We start from the raw sequence: 19193 nt of genomic DNA on the forward strand, positions 1-19193 counted from the left end.
AAGATGATAAATATGTGGATAAATCTAAATGAATAGTATGTAAGGCAACAATAATAATGCTTTGTATAGTTTAAATATAAAGAATTAAAATTCATCAGAACAATGGCTTATATGTTAGGAAGAAGTAAAGTAGTTTAAAGTGTTCTAATATCCTTGCATTTTCTTGGCAGAAGGGTAAAAGTACCAATCAATACTGGATTTTGATGGGTCGAATACGTAACAGATTTTTAAGGAACTAGAGAATTTAATTCTAAAATTTATATGGAAAAGCAAAGGTCCAAGAACAGCCAAAGTATTCTGAAGAAGAATAAGATGAAAGTCTTTCTCTAGTTGATATTGAAACAAATTATGATCCTTTTTAATAGCTGCTCTATGAACTAAAATGTGTATTCTTAACTAATCACAGTCTGCCATAAATCTGTATTAAAATATTTCACATATAATGTAGGATCCTCTTTCAGTATGGTTCCTCTTATTCCCCTTTGTGCTATAGTTTTCATACATTTTATTTCTGCATTTGCCATACAACCCACAATACATTATTATTTTTGCTTCAAATGGTCAATTATCCTTTCAGGAAAATTAGGAAACAAAAATATATATTTTTTACCATTTTCTGTGCTTTTTATTTTTGTATAGATTTTGTTTTCCATTTGATATCATTTTTCTTCAGTCTGAAGGAAAATATCAGAATGCTAAGTATTGTCTTAGCATTTATTTATCTGGAAAAGTCTATTTCACTGTCATTTGTGAAAGACATTTTGGCTGGATATAGAATTCTAGGTGACATCTTTTCTTCTTTAAGCACATTGAAGATTTTGTTTCTGTTGCCTTCTGGATCTCATAGTTTCTAATCAGAGTTCTTCTCTTTATTCTTCTATGCAGAATGTGTCATCATTTCTCAGGCTGCTATTAAGATTTTCCCCTTTATTACTGGTTTTCAACAATATGTTGCTAAGTGTTTTTTTTAATGCTTGAACCTTTTGAGATTCTTGAATCTGTCAGTATTTTTCATTAAATTGGAACATTTTCAACCATTATCCTTCAAATAATTATTCTGTCCCACCTCTCTCTCTTCTTCTCTGGGACTTCAACTAAATGTTATTAAACCACAGGTTACCAAGGCTCTGTTTATTGGTATTGTTTTTGGTTTTGTTTTAATTAATAGACTGTATCTTTTTTGTTTTTTTCTGGAGTCAGAGTTTTGCTCTTGTCGCCCAGGCTGGAGTGCAGTGGCACAATCTTGGCTCACTGCAACCTCCGCCTCCCTGGTTCAAGCAATTCTCCTGCCTCAGCCTCCCAAGTAGCTGGGATTACAGGCACCCGCCACCACACCCAGCTAACTTTTTGTATTTTTAGAAGAGACAGGGTTTTGCCATGTTGGGGCAGGCTGGTCTCAAACTCCTGACCTCAGGTGATCCACCCACCTTGGCCTCCCAAAGTGCTGGGATTACAGGCGTGAGCCACCACTCCCGGCCTAGACTTTATCTTTTACAACCATTTTAGGTTTATAGAAAACTGAGCAGATAGTATAGAAAGAGTTCTTGCTCCCTCACAGTTGCCCCTATTATTAATACTTTACATTGGTATGGTTATAAATGCCATTACAAAATAGCATATAGATGTGCGTGCGTGTGTGTGTGTGTGTGTGTGTATAACTTTCCTTTTCTCCGTGTTCTTTTTATGTTTTATTCCTCTGATAGCTGCTTTTCTTTGTTAGAGAGAGGGTAAGTTAATGAGTATGTTTGGTCACCTTGTAAATAACACTATTTAATACAGGTTTTGTCAATAATGGTTTTCTTAGGCCAGACTTGGTAGCTCACGCCTGTAATCCCAGCACTTTGGGAGGCCAAGGCGGGCAGATGACTTGAGGTCAGGAGTTCGAGACCTGCCTGAGCAACACAGTGAAACCACGTCTCTACTAAAAATACAAAACTTAGTGTAGGGCATGGTGGCAGGCGCCTGTAATCCCAGCTACTTGGGAGGCTGAGGAGGGAGAATCGCTTGAACCCAGGAGACAGAGGTTGCAGTGAGCCAAGATCCTGCTGCTGCACTCCAGCCTGGGCAACAGCAAGACTGTGTCTCAAAAAAAAGAAAAGAAAAGAAAAGTTTTCCATAATAGAATTAATTTATATTCTATACAAAGATGCATAAATGAGTTTGTTTCACTGATGCTAATATAACACATCTAATCTGTGCTTTTTTTTTTTTTGAGACAAGGTCTCACTCTGTTGCCCAGACTGGAGCGCGGTGGCATAGTCACTGCTTACCATAACCTTGACTTTCCAGGCTCAAGCAATCTTCTCATCTCAGCCTCCCAAGCAGCTGAGACTACAGGTGTGCATGCACCACCATGTCCAGCTGATTTTTAAGTTTTTTGTAGAGGAGGAGTCCCATTATGTTGCCCAGGCTGGCCTCAAACTCCAGGGTTCAAGCAATCCTCCCACCTCAGCCTCCCAAGTGCTTGAATTACGAGTATGAGCCACCACGCCTGGCCTTTTTTGCGTGTTACATTTGCTCCTTAAAAGTGTTTGATTTTCAGAAAAAAAAAATTAAATTTAAATTTAAAAAATTATGACTTTAAGATTGAAAAAAATAAATAACAAAAAGTATTTGATTTTCTTGTTTTTTGCTTGTAAGCACCTGAAGTATGTGTGTTTATGTACATGTTTCTTAAGATATTTATATTGTGTTTTGAATTCTCAAAAATTGTGTATTCTTGTTCCATTGGCATTACTTGCCAAATTCAGGGTTGTTATTTTTTATCCTTTCTAGGCCCAGCTTCAGAGGGAAAAAGAACAAGATCAGATGAAGCTGTATGCAAAACTTGAAAAGCTTGATGTCTTAGAAAAAGAGTGTTTTAGACTTACAACAACTCAGAAAACTGCTGAGGTAAGCTTTCTTTGAAGTGATGACAACAGGAGTAAATCTTTAGTGTTAAGCATAATTGGTGTTTTCTGTGAATGTAGAGTAAATCTTAGATTTATAAAACTTCATTTACAACTTTTTATAATCCAGATATGAATTCTCACCTATAGAGTGAAAAGTTAATGTGTTCTGTCACAGTATGAATGAGCTGTCTGTCTTTTGATGTGAAATTGTAATTTTGACTTCTAATATGGCAGGATATTTTCATTTGTGAGATACTTTACCTAAAGGTATTGAAAAATTGTCTTTCACCACTTGTAGTCAAATTAAGCCTATACTAGTTCCCCTCTTCATCCTTTTTCTCTCCAAATCCTTTCCATTTTATAGGGTTTTCTCACAGTCATACTTCCCCTAGGAAGTCCTCCTTGAACTCTCCAACACTCAAGAAGTTCTCCCTTTGAAATAGTACTGTCCTCCTATTCTGAACCACACCACAGATGTAAGACATAATACTTACATATATAAGGTTATATGTATATATGGTGCCTGTCAAGTTATTTCCTTGCTTTGTTGTTTTATTGTTTTATGAATATTGCTCTTTTTTTCTTTTCATACAATACAGGTTGGGTATCCCTAATCCAAAAATCCAAAATCTGATATACTCCAAAATCCAAAACTTTTTGAACACTAATAATAATGTTCAGAAGAAATGTTCCACTGGAGCATATAGGATTTTGAATTTTTGGATTAGGGATACCGAACCAGTAATGAAAATATTCCAAAATCCAAAATATCTCTGGTTCCAAACACTTAAGATAAGGGATCCTCAATCTGTATAAGCTCTTAAGTAACAAGGACCACATTGTATATTTCTATTTTGTCTTTTCACTCTTCTCCCAAAAGTACACTCTTATCACATATATGCAAATAGTAGAATTTTTTTTTTTATGTTTTGAATGAAACGTTGAGACCCAAGACTATAATTGTTTGACCTTCTACACCTTTAGTACCCTTAAAAGTTTCATCATCATGATTTTGTTGCTGGAAGTTAATAAAGCCTGTGTGTGTGTATATTCTTTGCTTTCCCTTTGTTCTCCTTGTATGTAATAGAAGGTAAAGAAGCAAAGAAAGAAGTGGGAAGAAAGCCAAGAAAAATCTTAACATCTTGTGCCATTTCTTTTTCTTATTTTCTGCCTTAATTTGCCAAACTCTTAAGAATCAAGACCCCCAAGACTCTGTTTGGAAAAGAAACAAAGGATATTTGGCTCTAGTTTTTATATAACAATCTTAGTTTTTACTCTTTTGCAGGACAAGATTAAACATTTAGAAGAAAAACTTAAGGAAGAAGAACATCAACGTAAGCTATTTCAAGACAAAGCTTCTGAGGTAAATATAGCACTATATAATCTATCACAGTAAACCATATATGTTTTGTTATATTTTTATTTTCATTAACTGAAGCCTATGTTCTAGATTCTAATTTCTGCTTCCTAAATTGTCTTTTTGTTATAATAATGAAATTCTCAGTCAGCCAGTATGATACATGGATGTATTACCAAGAGGTCTTTTAATCTTTTGAAATTCTGACAAATACATATATTCTCAGTTGAAGGAACTCCTAGGATAGATTGTTTTCAGTTTGATTTCTGTATGTATATTAAATAATTTATTCTTTTATAAACAGAAAATTATTGTAATTACCAATAGACTTAGTGACCTTCACACGTACAAAAATAGTATCTTGGATTTTCTTTTCTTTTCTTCTTCAAAAAGCATTTTTATATTTATAAACTTAGACCTGATATCTCATTACAATGTTTTTGCATGTTACAAATCAATGTTATAACTTTTTTTTAAATATTACAGCTTCAAACTGGACTTGAAATCAGTAAAATTATAATGTCTTCAGTTTCAAATCTAAAGCACTTCAAGGAAAGGAAGAAATCTTCAAAGGTGTGCATATAAAATTTTTTCCCAAACAAAAATACTGCTAATACTTATTTATATACCCTCCTAATGCTTATACTTACCCCTTTCCAAAAAGGATTTGAAGATATAAAATAAAAGACATGCAATAATGCGTGTCAAGTAATGGATGATGGTTTGGGGTATAAGGACAGAAAATTTCATAAGATTCAGGTTAAAAAAAGTAGCAGCAGTCATGTACAAAATTTAGCTCTGAGTTTGCTTGACAACCAAAGCAAAAAGGAACATATAATGGACAGTATAGCTATCTTTGTGAAATAACAGGAAGCACTCCAGTTTTTCTAGAAAGATTAATATTTTTCTAGTTTTAAACTTCTGGAGAAACATATTTTGTGATACTTTATAAAAGAGGCACTAAACAACACAGTAGATACTGACAACATAATAGACCCTGAAAGCTGTTTTATGTAATATATAGACAATAAAAAATAAGGGTTTTTCTTATAGACTTGTTAAGTCTGTAAAGTCATTTATATAGGGAATTTATTGTTATATGTAATTTCTATGCTTATTTCTTGTGAATTTGCCCAAAAGTAAGGATTGGAGAGTTAGTACTTTATAGACCAATGTTTTGTTTAGATGAATTGATGTTTTGAATGTATGCTATTCAAGTAACCCTTCTTAATTATATATAATGGTATGAAAAACGTTTTTAATCCCTTTTAATCTTATGATTCTGGAATTATGGTTTTGATGGCCATTATTACTATTTATTCAGATGTGAATGGAGTGAGTGTTCTCTGTGCCATTTGCTGTGGGGGACAGGAGATGCTATCTGGGAATTCTGGCCACTGCCATATGCTTAGCTTGTGGATAAAATAATGGAGAGAACAGTATACTTAACTTTGGCTACTCTTTTATTACGTAAATAAAAATTAATGTTCAATGCTTGGGCTGTATTTTTCATAATTTTTTCATTTTAAAGAATTTTCAAACTACAATAACGAACAATATTTCCCCAATATGACTTATTTTGGCTGTTTTCTTTCCTAAATATTTGTTTTGTGTCTTATTTGTGCAATGAGATTCACAGCTACAAAGCCAAATAGAAAAATCACCATAAGTAATTTGCCAGTGGAACACATATTGCCCAATATGTATGTTTTATGGCATCCTTTCTCTGATGAGTTAATGGAACTTTTTTCAGTTTACCTATTTATTATAAAAATAGTGAAGGTACAGGGAGAAGATAAAAGAAATGAAGGAAAGAAAAGGTAACTCCTGGAAGAGAAGAGAGTAATTAACAGCAGAATCATTTTATGGAAGTACTTAGTTCAAATCCCAAGTTCACAGGGTATGCAAATAATGATGTCTCTTTTTAAAGATGGAGGGAGTGCTAAAGTTGCTGAAAGTAGGATCAGATTTCAAGAAGCCTCTATGAGAGACCTGCTTCCCATCACACTGTTTCTCCATGTCCTGGACATAGTTCATTCAACTCTTAGATCTTGATGTACATAGACTGGTATCTCTAGGTGATAAAAAGATAAGACAGGAATTTGTGAAAAACAGATAAATATATAAGTATAAAACAGTATAATAGAAGATTAATAGAGGTTTAAACAGTGTTGTGGTGCTGTGTAGACAAAGGAATATGTGAAAGGTAATCCAAGAGCAATATTAAAGGAAGCCTTGAAGAATTAAATATTGACAGACTGAGATGAGGAAAAATGTATTATAGTCTGAGGGAATTGTTGGTTTTTCCAGGGACCTATAAGTAATAGTCCAGTAGTGGGGGTGAGATGGGATCATAATGAAAGTTAAAATGGGAAATATAGCTTGGGGTGAGCTAATGGCTGACCTTGAATGCTATGTTAAGAGTTTGAACTTTTATTCTATAAACAGGAACTATTGAAGGCTTCTGAGAAGAGTAGGGACATGATTAGAGTTGTAATTTTAGATGGTAACTGACAGCAGTAGGAGAGTTTTACAAGAGAGAAATCAGATGTGTAGATTTTTGAGAGAATCATATGTGTAGATTCATGTCACCATCACAATAATCAAGATACAGAACTCTTCCACCACTAAAAAACTCCTTCATGCAATCCCTCTATAGCTACACGTCCCCTTCTCTGAACATTGGCAACCTCTAATCTGTTCACCATCTGTGTATTTTATTATTTCAAGAATGTTATATAAATGGAATTATACAGTATATAACTTTTTGCGGTTGGCTTTTTTCCCTTGAGGTCCATCCAAGTTGTCGTATGTATCAGTACATCCTTTTTATTTCTGTGTGGTATTCCGCATTATGGATGTACCACAATTTAACCATTCATCTGTTAAAAGATATCTGGAGCCGGGTGCGGTGGCTCACACCTGTAATCCCAACAGTTTGGGAGGCCAAGGCGAGTGGATCATTTGAGGTCAGGAGTTCAAGACCAGCCTGGCCAATATGGTGAAACCCCATCTCTACTAAAAATACAAAAATTAGCCAGGCAGTAGTGGCACACACCTGTAATCCCAGCTACTCAGGAGACTAAGGCAGGAGAATCGCTTGAGCCTGGGAGACGGAGGTTGTGGTGAGCCAAGATCATACCACTGCACTCCAGTCTGGGTGACAGAATGAGACCCTATCTCAAAAAAAAAAAAAAAAAAAAAGGATATTTCGATTGTTTCCAGGTTTTTAGCTATTACAAATAAAGCTGCTATGAACATTTGTGTACAAGTTTTTATGTGAACATAAGTTTTCATTTTTCTAGGATAAATGCCTAAGGGAGCAATTGTTGGGTCATGTGATAAGTACATTTTTAATTTGATAAGAAACTGCCAAACTGTCTTCCAAAATGGCTGTACCATTTTGTATTCCCACCAATATGTGAGTGATTTTATTTTCTCTGCATGCTTGCCAACATTTGGTATTGTCACTGTTTTTTATTTTGGCCATTCTGATAGATGTGCAGTGATATTTCACTGTAATTTTATCTTGCATTTCCATAATTAATGATGTTGAATATCTTTTCATATGTTTGTCATACATACGTCCTTGTCAGTGAAATTTCTGTCCATGTCTTTTGCCCATTTTCCAGTTGCATTGTTTTCTGTTGAGTTTTGAGAGTTCTTCATATCATAAATAACTTTTAAAGTAATTTCTTGTTTACGTTTTTTTCTTGCTAATCTCTAGAAAACTAAATGTATAAAGAGAGGACCACCTTGGCAAATTTGTTCAAAGTTTGGAGCACTGCCTTTTGTGGCTGAAAAGGTGAGAGGGGATAAAATGAACATAGTTGTTCAAAAAAACTCCTGTTTTGTTGTAAGTGCTATTTAAATATCTTCAGTCATTTAGAATTATTCTCAGTTGTTTCTTTTCCCATAAGTCTACCAGTGCAAGATGTTCTGTGAATGCAAGTATGCAAAACTTTTTGCAGATGAGGCAACATCGTGACCCACATATCCTTCAGAAACCTTTTAACGTGACTGAGACTAGATGTCTCCCCAAGCCTTCTAGAACAACTTCCTGGTGTAAGGCTATTCCTCCTGACTCAGAAAAGTCCATTTCCATTTGTGACAATTTATCTGAACTTTTGATGGCAATGCAAGATGAGCTGGACCAAATGAGCATGTAAGTATTTATATTCTTTTTTTTTTTTTTTAAGAGACAGTGTCTCGCTATGTTGCCCAGGCTAGTCTTGAACTCCTGGTTTCAGGCAATCCTCCTGCCTCGGCCTCCCAAAGTGCTAGGATTACAAGCATGAGCCACCGTGCCTGGCCAGTATTTTTATTCTTTATCAGGAGAAGTACCATATCACTTTTTCTTCTTAGTCTTAAGAACAATACTACTTATAAATTCTTAAAGGCGTTACTTAGCCATTTGGACAGTTTGTTGTCCCTATTTTTTCATTGTATTTATTACTATTTAAAATTTCAATTCTTTATAGCTACTACTTTTTCATTCTGAGGTATTTCTGTATTCCCAAAATCTGGACTGATAGATATTACTATCATTCTAACATACAGGATCTGATGACCTTAGATTAAAACTCACAAAAGCTTTTATAAGACAGGCTCTCCTTTTGTGTTTTAGAATGTTTTAGCTGAATGAATTATTTCATTAGACAAGTAGGAATGTAATTTCTTGTTTTATACTCTGGCTGGTCTGCATTACAAATTTTGAAGCATCTATAGTAAAGAAGATTTCCATATGGGATACATTATATTGTGCCCACCTGCTTAAATATATATTCAACAGAAATTCCAGAACTATGTGATTTGGCTGACCAGCTAGTTGATCTAAGACCTCTGTAGAAGATATAACTCTTTCTATTAACAGCATTTCAGTAGGCTAACTCCAAATCCAGAAATTTTTCAGGCAGATACTTCCACAGCTGGAATTCTTCCAAAGATCCTATATCAATAATGAGGAAGAAAGCCCTTTAATACCTCTGTTAAAGACATCACACATTTTACTACATTGAGCTATGAGCATCAGGAATTCAGATGTTTTTAAAAGTTGCTTAGCAGTCTTTTTTTTTTTATTGTACTTTAAGTTTTAGGGTACATGTGTACAATGTGCAGGTTAGTTACATATGTATACATGTGCCATGCTGGTGTGCTGCACCCATTAACTCGTCATTTAGCATTAGGTATATCTCCTAATGCTATCCCTCCCCCCTCCCCCCACCCCACAACAGTCCCCAGAGTGTGATGTTCCCCTTCCTGTGTCCATGTGTTCTCATTGTTCAATTCCCACCTATGAGTGAGAATATGCAGTGTTTGGTTTTTTGTTCTTGCGATAGTTTACTGAGAATGATGATTTCCAATTTCGTCCATGTCCCTACAAAGGACATGAACTCATCATTTTTTATGGCTGCATAGTATTCCATGGTGTATATGTGCCACATTTTCTTAATCCAGTCTATCACTGTTGGACATTTGGGTTGGTTCCAAGTCTTTGCTATTGTGAATAGTGCCGCAATAAACATACGTGTGCATGTGTCTTTATAGCAGCATGATTTATAGTCCTTTGGGTATATACCCAGTAATGGGATGGCTGGGTCAAATGGAATTTCTAGTTCTAGATCCCTGAGGAATCGCCACACTGACTTCCACAAGGGTTGAACTAGTTTACAGTCCCACCAACAGTGTAAAAGTGTTCCTATTTCTCCACATCCTCTCCAGCGCCTGTTGTTTCCTGACTTTTTAATGATTGCCATTCTAACTGGTGTGAGATGGTATCTCATTGTGGTTTTGATTTGCATTTCTCTGATGGCCAGTGATGGTGAGCATTTTTTCTTGTGTTTTTTGGCTGCATAAATGTCTTCTTTTGAGAAGTGTCTGTTCATGTCCTTCGCCCACTTTTTGATGGGGTTGTTTGTTTTTTTCTTGTAAATTTGTTTGAGTTCATTGTAGATTCTGGGTATTAACCCTTTGTCAGATGCGTAGGTTGCAAAAATTTTCTCCCATTTTGTAGGTTGCCTGTTCACTCTGATGGTAGTTTCTTTTGCTGTGCAGAAGCTCTTTAGTTTAATTAGATCCCATTTGTCAATTTTGGCTTTTGTTGCCATTGCTTTTGGTGTTTTAGACACGAAGTCCTTGCCCATGCCTATGTCCTGAATGGTATTGCCTAGGTTTTCTTCTAGGGTTTTTATGGTTTTAGGTCTAACATTTAAGTCTTTAATCCATCTTGAATTAATTTTTGTATAAGGTATAAGGAAGGGATCCAGTTTCAGCTTTCTCCATATGGCTAGCCAGTTTTCACAGCACCATTTATTAAATAGGGAATCCTTTCCCCATTGCTTGTTTTTTTCAGGTTTGTCAAAGATCAGATAGTTGTAGATATGTGGCATTATTTCTGAGGGCTCTGTTGTGTTCCATTGATCTATATCTCTGTTTTGGTACCAGTACCATGCTGTTTTGGTTACTGTAGCCTTGTAGTATAGTTTGAAGTCAGGTAGTGTGATGCCTCCAGCTTTGTTCTTTTGGCTTAAGATTGACTTGGCGATGCGGGCTCTTTTTTGGTTCCATATGAACTTTCAAGTAGTTTTTTCCAATTCTGTGAAGAAAGTCATTGGTAGCTTGATGGGGATGGCATTGACTCTATAAATTACCTTGGGAAGTATGGCCATTTTCATGATATTGATTCTTCCTACCCATGAGCATGGAATGTTCTTCCATTTGTTTGTATCCTCTTTTATTTCATTGCGCAGTGGTTTGTAGTTCTCCTTGAAGAGGTCCTTCACGTCCCTTGTAAGTTGGATTCCTAAGTATTTTATTCTCTTTGAAGCAATTGTGAATGGGAGTTCACTCATGATTTGGCTCTCTGTTTGTCTGTTATTGGTGTATAAGAATGCTTGTGATTTTTGTACATTGATTTTGTATCCTGAGACTGCTGAAGTTGCTTATCAGCTTAAGGAGATTTTGGGCTGAGACAGTGGGGTTTTCTAGATATACAATCATGTCATCTACAAACAGGGACAATTTGACTTCCTCTTTTCCTAAATGAATACCCTTTATTTCCTTCTCCTGCCTAATTGCCCTGGACAGAACTTCCAACACTATGTTGAATAGGAGTGGTGAGAGAGGGCATCCCTGTCTTGTGCCAGTTTTCAAAGGGAATGCTTCCAGTTTTTGCCCATTCAGTATGATATTGGCTGTGGGTTTGTCATAAATAGCTCTTATTATTTTGAGATATGTCCCATGAATACCTAATTTATTGAGAGTTTTTAGCATGAAGCGTTGTTGAATTTTGTCAGAGGCCTTTTCTGCATCTATTGAGATAATCATGTGGTTTTTGTCTTTGGTTCCGTTTATATGCTGGATTACTTTTATTGATTTGCATATATTGAACCAGCCTTGCATCCCAGGGATGAAGCCCACTTGATCATGGTGGATAAGCTTTTTGATGTGCTGCTGGATTCGGTTTGCCAGTATTTTATTGAGGATTTTTGCATCAATGTTCATCAGGGATATTGGTCTAAAATTCTCTTTTTTGGTTGTGTCTCTGCCAGGCTTTGGTATCAGGATGATGCTGGCCTCATAAAATGAGTTAGGGAGGATTCCCTCTTTTTCTATTGATTGGAAGTTTCATAAGGAATGGTACCAGTTCCTCCTTGTACCTCTGGTAGAATTCGGCTGTGAATCCATCTGGTCCTGGACTCTTTTTGGTTGGTAAGCTATTGATTATTGCCACAATTTCAGAGCCTGTTATTGGTCTATTCAGAGATTCAACTTCTTCCTGGTTTAGTCTTGGGAGGGTGTATGTGTTGAGGAATTTATCCATTTCTTCTAGATGTTCTAGTTTATTTGCGTAGAGGTGTTTGTAGTATTCTCTGATGGTAGTTTGTATTTCTGTGGGATCGGTGGTGATATCCCCTTTATCATTTTTTATTGCGTCTATTTGATTCTTCTCTCTTTTCTTCATTAGTCTTGCTAGCGGTCTATCAATTTTGTTGATCCTTTCAAAAAACCAACTCCTGGATTGATTAATTTTTTGAAGGGTTTTTTGTGTCTCTATTTCCTTCAGTTCTGCTCTGATTTTACTTATTTCTTGCCTTCTGCTAGCTTTTGAATGTGTTTGCTCTTGCTTTTCTAGTTCTTTTAATTGTGATGTTAGGGTGTCAATTTTGGATCTTTCCTGCTTTCTCTTGTGGGCATTTAGTGCTATAAATTTCCCTCTACACACTGCTTTGAATGTGTCCCAGAGATTCTGGTATGTTGTGTCTTTGTTCTCGTTGGTTTCAAAGAACATCTTTATTTCTGCCTTCATTTCGTTATGTACCCAGTAGTCATTCAGGAGCAGGTTGTTCAATTTCCGTGTAGTTGAGCAGTTTTGAGTGAGTTTCTTAATCCTGAGTTCTAGTTTGATTGCACTGTGGTCTGAGAGACAGTTTGATATAATTTCTGTTCTTTGACATTTGCTGAGGAGAGCTTTCCTTCCAACTATGTGGTCAATTTTGGAATAGGTGTGGTGTGGTGCTGAAAAAAATGTATATTCTGTTGATTTGGGGTGGAGAGTTCTGTAGATGTCTATTAGGTCTGCTTGGTGCAGAGCTGAGTTCAATTCCTGGGTATCCTTGTTGACTTTCTGTCTCGTTGATCTGTCTAATGTTGACAGTGGAGTGTTAAAGTCTCCCATTATTATTGTGTGGGAGTCTAAGTCTCTTTGTAGGTCACTCAGGACTTGCTTTATGAATCTGGGTGCTCCTGTATTGGGTGCATATATATTTAGGATAGTTAGCTCTTCTTGTTGAATTGATCCCTTTACCATTATGTAATGGCCTTCTTGGTCTCTTTTGATCTTTGTTGGTTTAAAGTCTGTTTTATCAGAGACTAGGATTGCAACCCCTCCCTTTTTTTGTTTTCCATTTGCTTGGTAGATCTTCCTCCATCCTTTTATTTTGAGCCTATGTGTGTCTCTGCACGTGAGATGGTTTTCCTGAATACAGCACACTGATGGGTCTTGACTCTTTATCCAATTTCCCAGTCTGTGTCTTTTAATTGGAGCATTTAGTCCATTTACATTTAAAGTTAATATTGTTATGTGTGAATTTGATCCTGTCATTATGATGTTAGCTGGTTATTTTGCTCATTAGTTGATGCAGTTTCTTCCTAGCCTTGATGGTCTTTACAATTTGGCATGATTTTGCAGTGGCTGGTACTGGTTGTTCCTTTCCATATTTAGTGTTTCCTTCAGGAGCTCTTTTAGGGCAGGCCTGGTGGTGACAAAATCTCTCAGCATTTGCTTGTCTGTAAAGTATTTTATTTCTCCTTCACTTATGAAGCTTAGTTTGGCTGGATATGAAATTCTGGGTTGAAAATTCTTTTCTTTAAGAGTGTTGGATATTGGCCCCCACTCTATTCTGGCCTGTGGACTTTCTGCTGAGAGATCCATTGTTAGTCTGATGGGCTTCCATTTGTGGGTAATCCGACCTTTCTCTCTGGCTGCCCTTAACATTTTTTCCTTCATTTCAACTTTGGTGAATCTGACAATTACGTGTCTTGGAGTTGCTCTTCTCGAAGAGTATCTTTGTGGCGTTCTCTGTATTTCCTGAATCTGAATGTTGGCCTGCCTTGCTAGATTGGGGAAGTTCTCCTGGATAATATCCTGCAGAGTGTTTTCCAACTTGGTTCCATTCTCTCCGTCACTTTCAGGTACACCAATCAGATGTAGATTTGGTCTTTTTACATAGTCCCATATTTCTTGGAGGCTTTGTTTGTTTCTTTTTATTCTTTTTTCTCTAAACTTCCCTTCTTGCTTCATTTCATTCATTTCATCTTCCATCACTGATACCCTTTCTTCCAGTTGATCGCATCGGCTGCTGAGGCTTCTGCATTCTTCACGTAGTTCTCGAGCCTTGGCTTTCAGCTCCGTCAGCTCCTTTAAACACTTCTCTGTATTGGTTATTCTAGTTATACATTCGTCTAAATTTTTTTCAAAGTTTTCAACTTCTTTGCCTTTGGTTTGAATTTCCTCCTGTAGCTCGGAGTAGTTTGATCGTCTGAAGCCTTCTTCTCTCAACTCGTCAAAGTCATTCTCCGTCCAGCTTTGTTCCGTTGCTGGTGAGGAACTGCGTTCCTTTGGAGGAGGAGAGGTGTTCTGCTTTTTAGAGTTTCCAGTTTTTCTGCTCTGTTTTTTCCCCATTTTTGTGGTTTTATCTACTTTTGGTTTTTGATGCTGGTGATGTACAGATGGGTTTTTGGTGTGGATGTCCTTTCTGTTTGTTAGTTTTCCTTCTAACAGACAGGACCCTCAGCTGCAGGTCTGTTGGAGTTTGCTAGAGGTCCACTCTAGACCCTGTTTGCCTGGGTACCAGCAGCGGTGACTGCAGAACAGCGGATTTTCGTGATCCGCGAATGCTGCTATCTGATCGTTCCTCTGGAAGTTTTGTCTCAGAGGAGTACCTGGCCGTGTGAGGTGTCAGTCTGCCCCTACTGGTGGGTGCCTCCCAGTTAGGCTGCTCAGGGGTCAGGGGTCAGGGACCCACTTGAGGAGGCAGTCTGCCCGTTCTCAGATCTCCATCTGCGTGCTGGGAGAACCACTGCTCTCTTCAAAGCTGTCAGACAGGGACATTTAAGTCTGCAGAGGTTACTGCTGTCTCTTTGTTTGTCTGTGCCCTGCCTCCAGAGGTGGAGCCTACAGAGGCAGGCAGGCCTCCTTGAGCTGTGGTGGGCTCCACCCAGTTCCAGCTTCCCGGCTGCTTTGTTTACCTAAGCAAGCCTGGGCAATGGCGGGCGCCACTCCCCCAGCCTCGCTACCACCTTGCAGTTTGATCTCAGACTGCTGTGCTAGCAATCAGCGCGACTCCATGGGCATAGGACCCTCCGAGCCAGGTGCGGGATATAATCTCCTGGTGCTCTGTTTTTTAAGCCCGTCGGAAAAGCGCAGTATTGGGGTGGGAGTGAAAGGGAACTCCCTGACCCCTTGCACTTCCCAAGTGAGGCAATGCCTCGCCTTGCTTCGGCTCACGCACGGTGCGCTCCGCCCACTGTCCTGCGCCCACTGTCTGGCACTCCCTAGTGAGACGAACTCGGTACCTCAGATGGAAATGCAGAAATCACCCGTATTCTGTGTCGCTCACGCTGGGAGCTGTAGACTGGAGCTCTTCCTATTCGGCCATCTTGGCTTCAGCCCCAGCAGTCTTAAGATATTTCTAAAGGTATTTAATTTCAAATCACAGGAGCCTGGTTATATTTACCATAAATTTAATTAACCCTAAAGAAAGAGGCTGTTTTTAAAGGTTAATATTTAACTCTGACTAAAATTTATGATTGAACAGAAAATTGCTTAATTATGGCAGAGAAATATATGCAATAAACTATAATAGTGCTTAATATTTGCTATTCTTTCATAGAGAGCACCAAGAACTACTGAAACAAATGAAGGAAACTGAAAGCCATTCAGTCTGTGATGACATAGAATGTGAACTAGAGTGTTTACTCAAGAAAATGGAAATTAAAGGAGAACAAATCTCCAAACTGAAGAAGCATCAAGACAGTGTAAGAAGGCTTTAGTAAGAGATTTTAATAAAAAGATAAAATATCTGGATTCAGTGTTGTATCTCTGTATGACTTTCCAAATTTGAGGTCTGTATATGGGATTTAGTGAAAAGATGGATGGTAGTCCCTTAGGCCTATGACAGAATAGAGCCATCTGTCCCATTGGAATAACATGGACCTCCTACATAACTCTCCAAGTTAAAATTTTTTAAGTGAGCAAGTAAGTTCAGTTATGTATTCAGAAATTGCTGTGGGGAAATTGTGAGGCAGACTAAACTTGCCTTAGCAGCCCTCCAGTTACCCTTTTAGCATTCTTTTTCGTTTTCCTTCTCTCCTCTAATGCCTTAATGATACCCCTTATGTCAGCAGGTCTCTCATTCACTACCAGACATAAACCTGGCTCCCAAGCAGTGCCCCAATCCTTATAGCATGATTTCCCCTTTCCCAAAACAAGCTGTGTTATGTTCCATTCCCTGGGGTCCTATACTCAGCTAGCTATAGTGAGTATAACAGGGATGGTGAAGAAAACTCTATACTTGTATGTTAAGATGTAATAACTAAGAATAGCTAACAGTTTTCTTATTTTAACAGAAAAATTATGGAATGTAATATTTAATTCCAAGACAATGACTCCGTAGGTTGAACTTGCAGCACTATTACACTGCTGGAGCAGAAAGCGGAGGGAGCCTTTCCCAGGAACCCTCAAGTCACATCATGTAGCCATCTGCCTATGGACAAAATCATCATTCATATAAGTTAGTGATATATGAATGTCACAAATAAGCCTCCCCGCATTTATAGGAAAGTAATAAAAGATGCAGAATATTATTACTTTTATTCTTATTGTGGGAAAGAAGGAAAGGAAGAAAGAAAGAAGTGAAATTTTTAAAACAAATATTTTTATTTTACTGGCTTTTAAGGCTATAGTAAGTAAAAATTTCTGTATGATTGTTTTGGAGTGAAGATTATACAACTTGTACACTTTCTTGAAATTGCATAGGAGAAACTTGAAAGGAATAGAAGAATTATCACTTTTAAAACTCAGGTAGTATATATATACTATATTTTGAAAAACATGATTTATATTCCATAATAGCTGTAGCAGTATAAATTTTAAGCATTTTATTATGATAAATGTAATATCTGTAATAAAAATTGACTGTTAGCCAAATAGAGAACTAGGTACTCCCCCAAAGTCTGGATCAGCTCTACAAATTAGACCTATGCTCAAGTGAAATAGCTTAAGTAATGGGTTGGACTTTGAAGAAATGGATTTTGGCTAGTTGATATGTATTGTTTTTGTTTAATTCTGTCTGCCTCCACTATTACCATATACTACTGAAGGTGATAAAGTTATTCCCTTGACTTTTTTTTAAACTGCCATTCAGTAGTACTTCAAATTCAGGAATACACAAAAGTATTTGTACACAGAAGTATTCCTGAATTTAAAGTACTACTGAGTGGCAGTTAAAAAAACACATATTTATACACACACATATATATATACATATACACATACATATGGACACATGTGTGTGTATAACTTTCAAAACTTGATACTCATTCCTAGAACCAATTATTTGCTTTGCTGTTAATGTTACCTGAAAGGTTCTTCTCTGTCCTCTCTGTTCTCTAGTTTTTACCAGTTTAATATCTTATATACAACCTTTCCCTCAATCTCTGCAGCACATGTTGACCTTATCTGACTTTGGCCTTCTTACATATACACTTTTTGTCTTATTCAAAGTTATCCTGGCTCAGAGTATTCTCTAGTTGTCACATATGTGCTTTTTTTCACTAATAGGAGCAGTAAGCTCTTTGAAAGTGAGAGCTTCTTTCTTCATTATATTTCTACCTGACAAGCACAGTGTTAGGCATGTAGTAGATGTTCAATAAATTAAAAACTTACTGAATTGAACTTTTTAATGTTCAATTTTAACTTTTTAACTTTAAACCTTCAATTCAACCTATCTATTTGGGAATATATTTTTGGTGTATTTTTGACTAAAATGTTAGATTTTTTTTTTTCTCTCCAGGTCCGTAAATTGCAGCAAAAAGTTCAAAACTCAAAGATGAGTGAAGCTTCAGGTATTCAGCAAGAAGACAGCTACCCTAAAGGATCAAAGAACATAAAAAATAGCCCCAGAAAATGTTTGACTGACACTAACCTTTTTCAGAAAAACAGCAGCTTTCATCCAATACGAGTTCGTAATCTTCAAATGAAATTGAGAAGAGATGATATCATGTGGGAACAGTAACAAAAGAGCAAAACTGTCACCTTAATGAACTTTGTCAATGAGACCTTGAATTGTCTAAAGTGGTTTTAATTTAATATAACTTTGTGACATTTTGAATCATGTTTCTAGCTTCTATAAAACATGAAGTTGCAGTACTTAAAAATTAATGCCTAATAACCTACTGGGTTCCAAATAATAAATTAATTGCTTTTTTATTTTTCTTATTGATTGAAGCCCGTAACCTCATCTTGTCTTGGAAACATTGTTTGCTTTGCAGATATCTTAAGCTAAATTTAAGAAATTGTGCTAGATTGACAATATTCAAAATTGAGTTAAATCCGAGTTACAAGTACCATTCGTTCCACTTTTCATTTAGTAGGTTTGGAACCTTAAAAACCAATGTTAAATGAACAGAGTTCAGAAAGATCATTTAGCTTTCCTGGTGCCTTCTTTCTATTTTGTTTTAGAGCTGTGAAATGTTTTTCTCTTTTGGAAAAGGAAAAACTTAACAGTTACACAGTTTTGTGAAGAAGCCTTTAATCCAAGTTTTATGAGACAATAGGAACCTATAGCTACTTAGTTTTTAGGAGACAGTAATTCAGTTGCAGAAGCTTTCCTCTGCTATTCCCATTCTCTTTTACAAAACTAGTTTTTTTAAAAAATCAATGATCAATTTTATCTTACTACTTTATAACTTTTGCTGACTTTTATTCTTTGCATTGTATGTAATGTCCATCAGTATAAATTGAGACTGTGAATTTCTAGGACCCACAAAAGCGGTATTTTTTTTTACAAGAAAGTATAGAGGAAGAGGAAGCTGGGCATTAAATTACCTCATCCAGCAGAAATTCACGGTAGTATGGTATATTTTTATTTTTTATATTTTAAAATCAATAATGTCAAATGTCATTGTGTATGCATGCTTTATAATAAATTTGCACTTGATCATTTTTCTGGAAGCCTATGGGAACTAGTACAACTCTTCTGAACTCTTGGTTTCTCACTCAAATCCTCTGAGGCAACTGGGGAACTGGAGTCATGAACTGAATTAGAAATAGAGGACAGACAGAAAAGGTGTAATAGAATGGAGGAGCTCAAATATAGGGTAGCAGTTTAAGAGATGGTGATTCCTAAGGGACAGAGTTGGAAGTACGTATTTACTGAATTCTT

General features: G+C 36.6%; 1 protein-coding gene across 6 annotated transcripts in view; it reads left to right on the forward strand.

The window, feature by feature from the left end:
• The window catches only part of CEP57L1 (centrosomal protein 57 like 1), a 74265-nt gene extending 55292 nt beyond the window's left edge, over positions 1–18973 (forward strand). For 3 of the 6 annotated variants that reach the window (XM_054490027.2, XM_063667058.1, XM_063667061.1), the window contains 7 exons: positions 2776–2892; positions 4177–4254; positions 4735–4821; positions 7976–8053; positions 8169–8413; positions 15642–15786; positions 17823–18973. In XM_054490027.2, the coding sequence (XP_054346002.2) occupies positions 2776–2892; positions 4177–4254; positions 4735–4821; positions 7976–8053; positions 8169–8413; positions 15642–15786; positions 17823–18044 (972 nt within the window). In that variant the 3' untranslated portion in view covers positions 18045–18973. The remainder of the gene's footprint in view (positions 1–2775; positions 2893–4176; positions 4255–4734; positions 4822–7975; positions 8054–8168; positions 8414–15641; positions 15787–17822) is intronic. The other 3 variants (XM_054490026.2, XM_063667059.1, XM_063667060.1) reach the window with 1 other exon arrangement.
• Positions 18974–19193: the final 220 nt, after the last annotated feature.

Source organism: Pongo pygmaeus, chromosome 5 (genome assembly GCF_028885625.2).
Source record: "Pongo pygmaeus isolate AG05252 chromosome 5, NHGRI_mPonPyg2-v2.0_pri, whole genome shotgun sequence".
Classification (NCBI taxonomy): domain Eukaryota; kingdom Metazoa; phylum Chordata; class Mammalia; order Primates; family Hominidae; genus Pongo; species Pongo pygmaeus.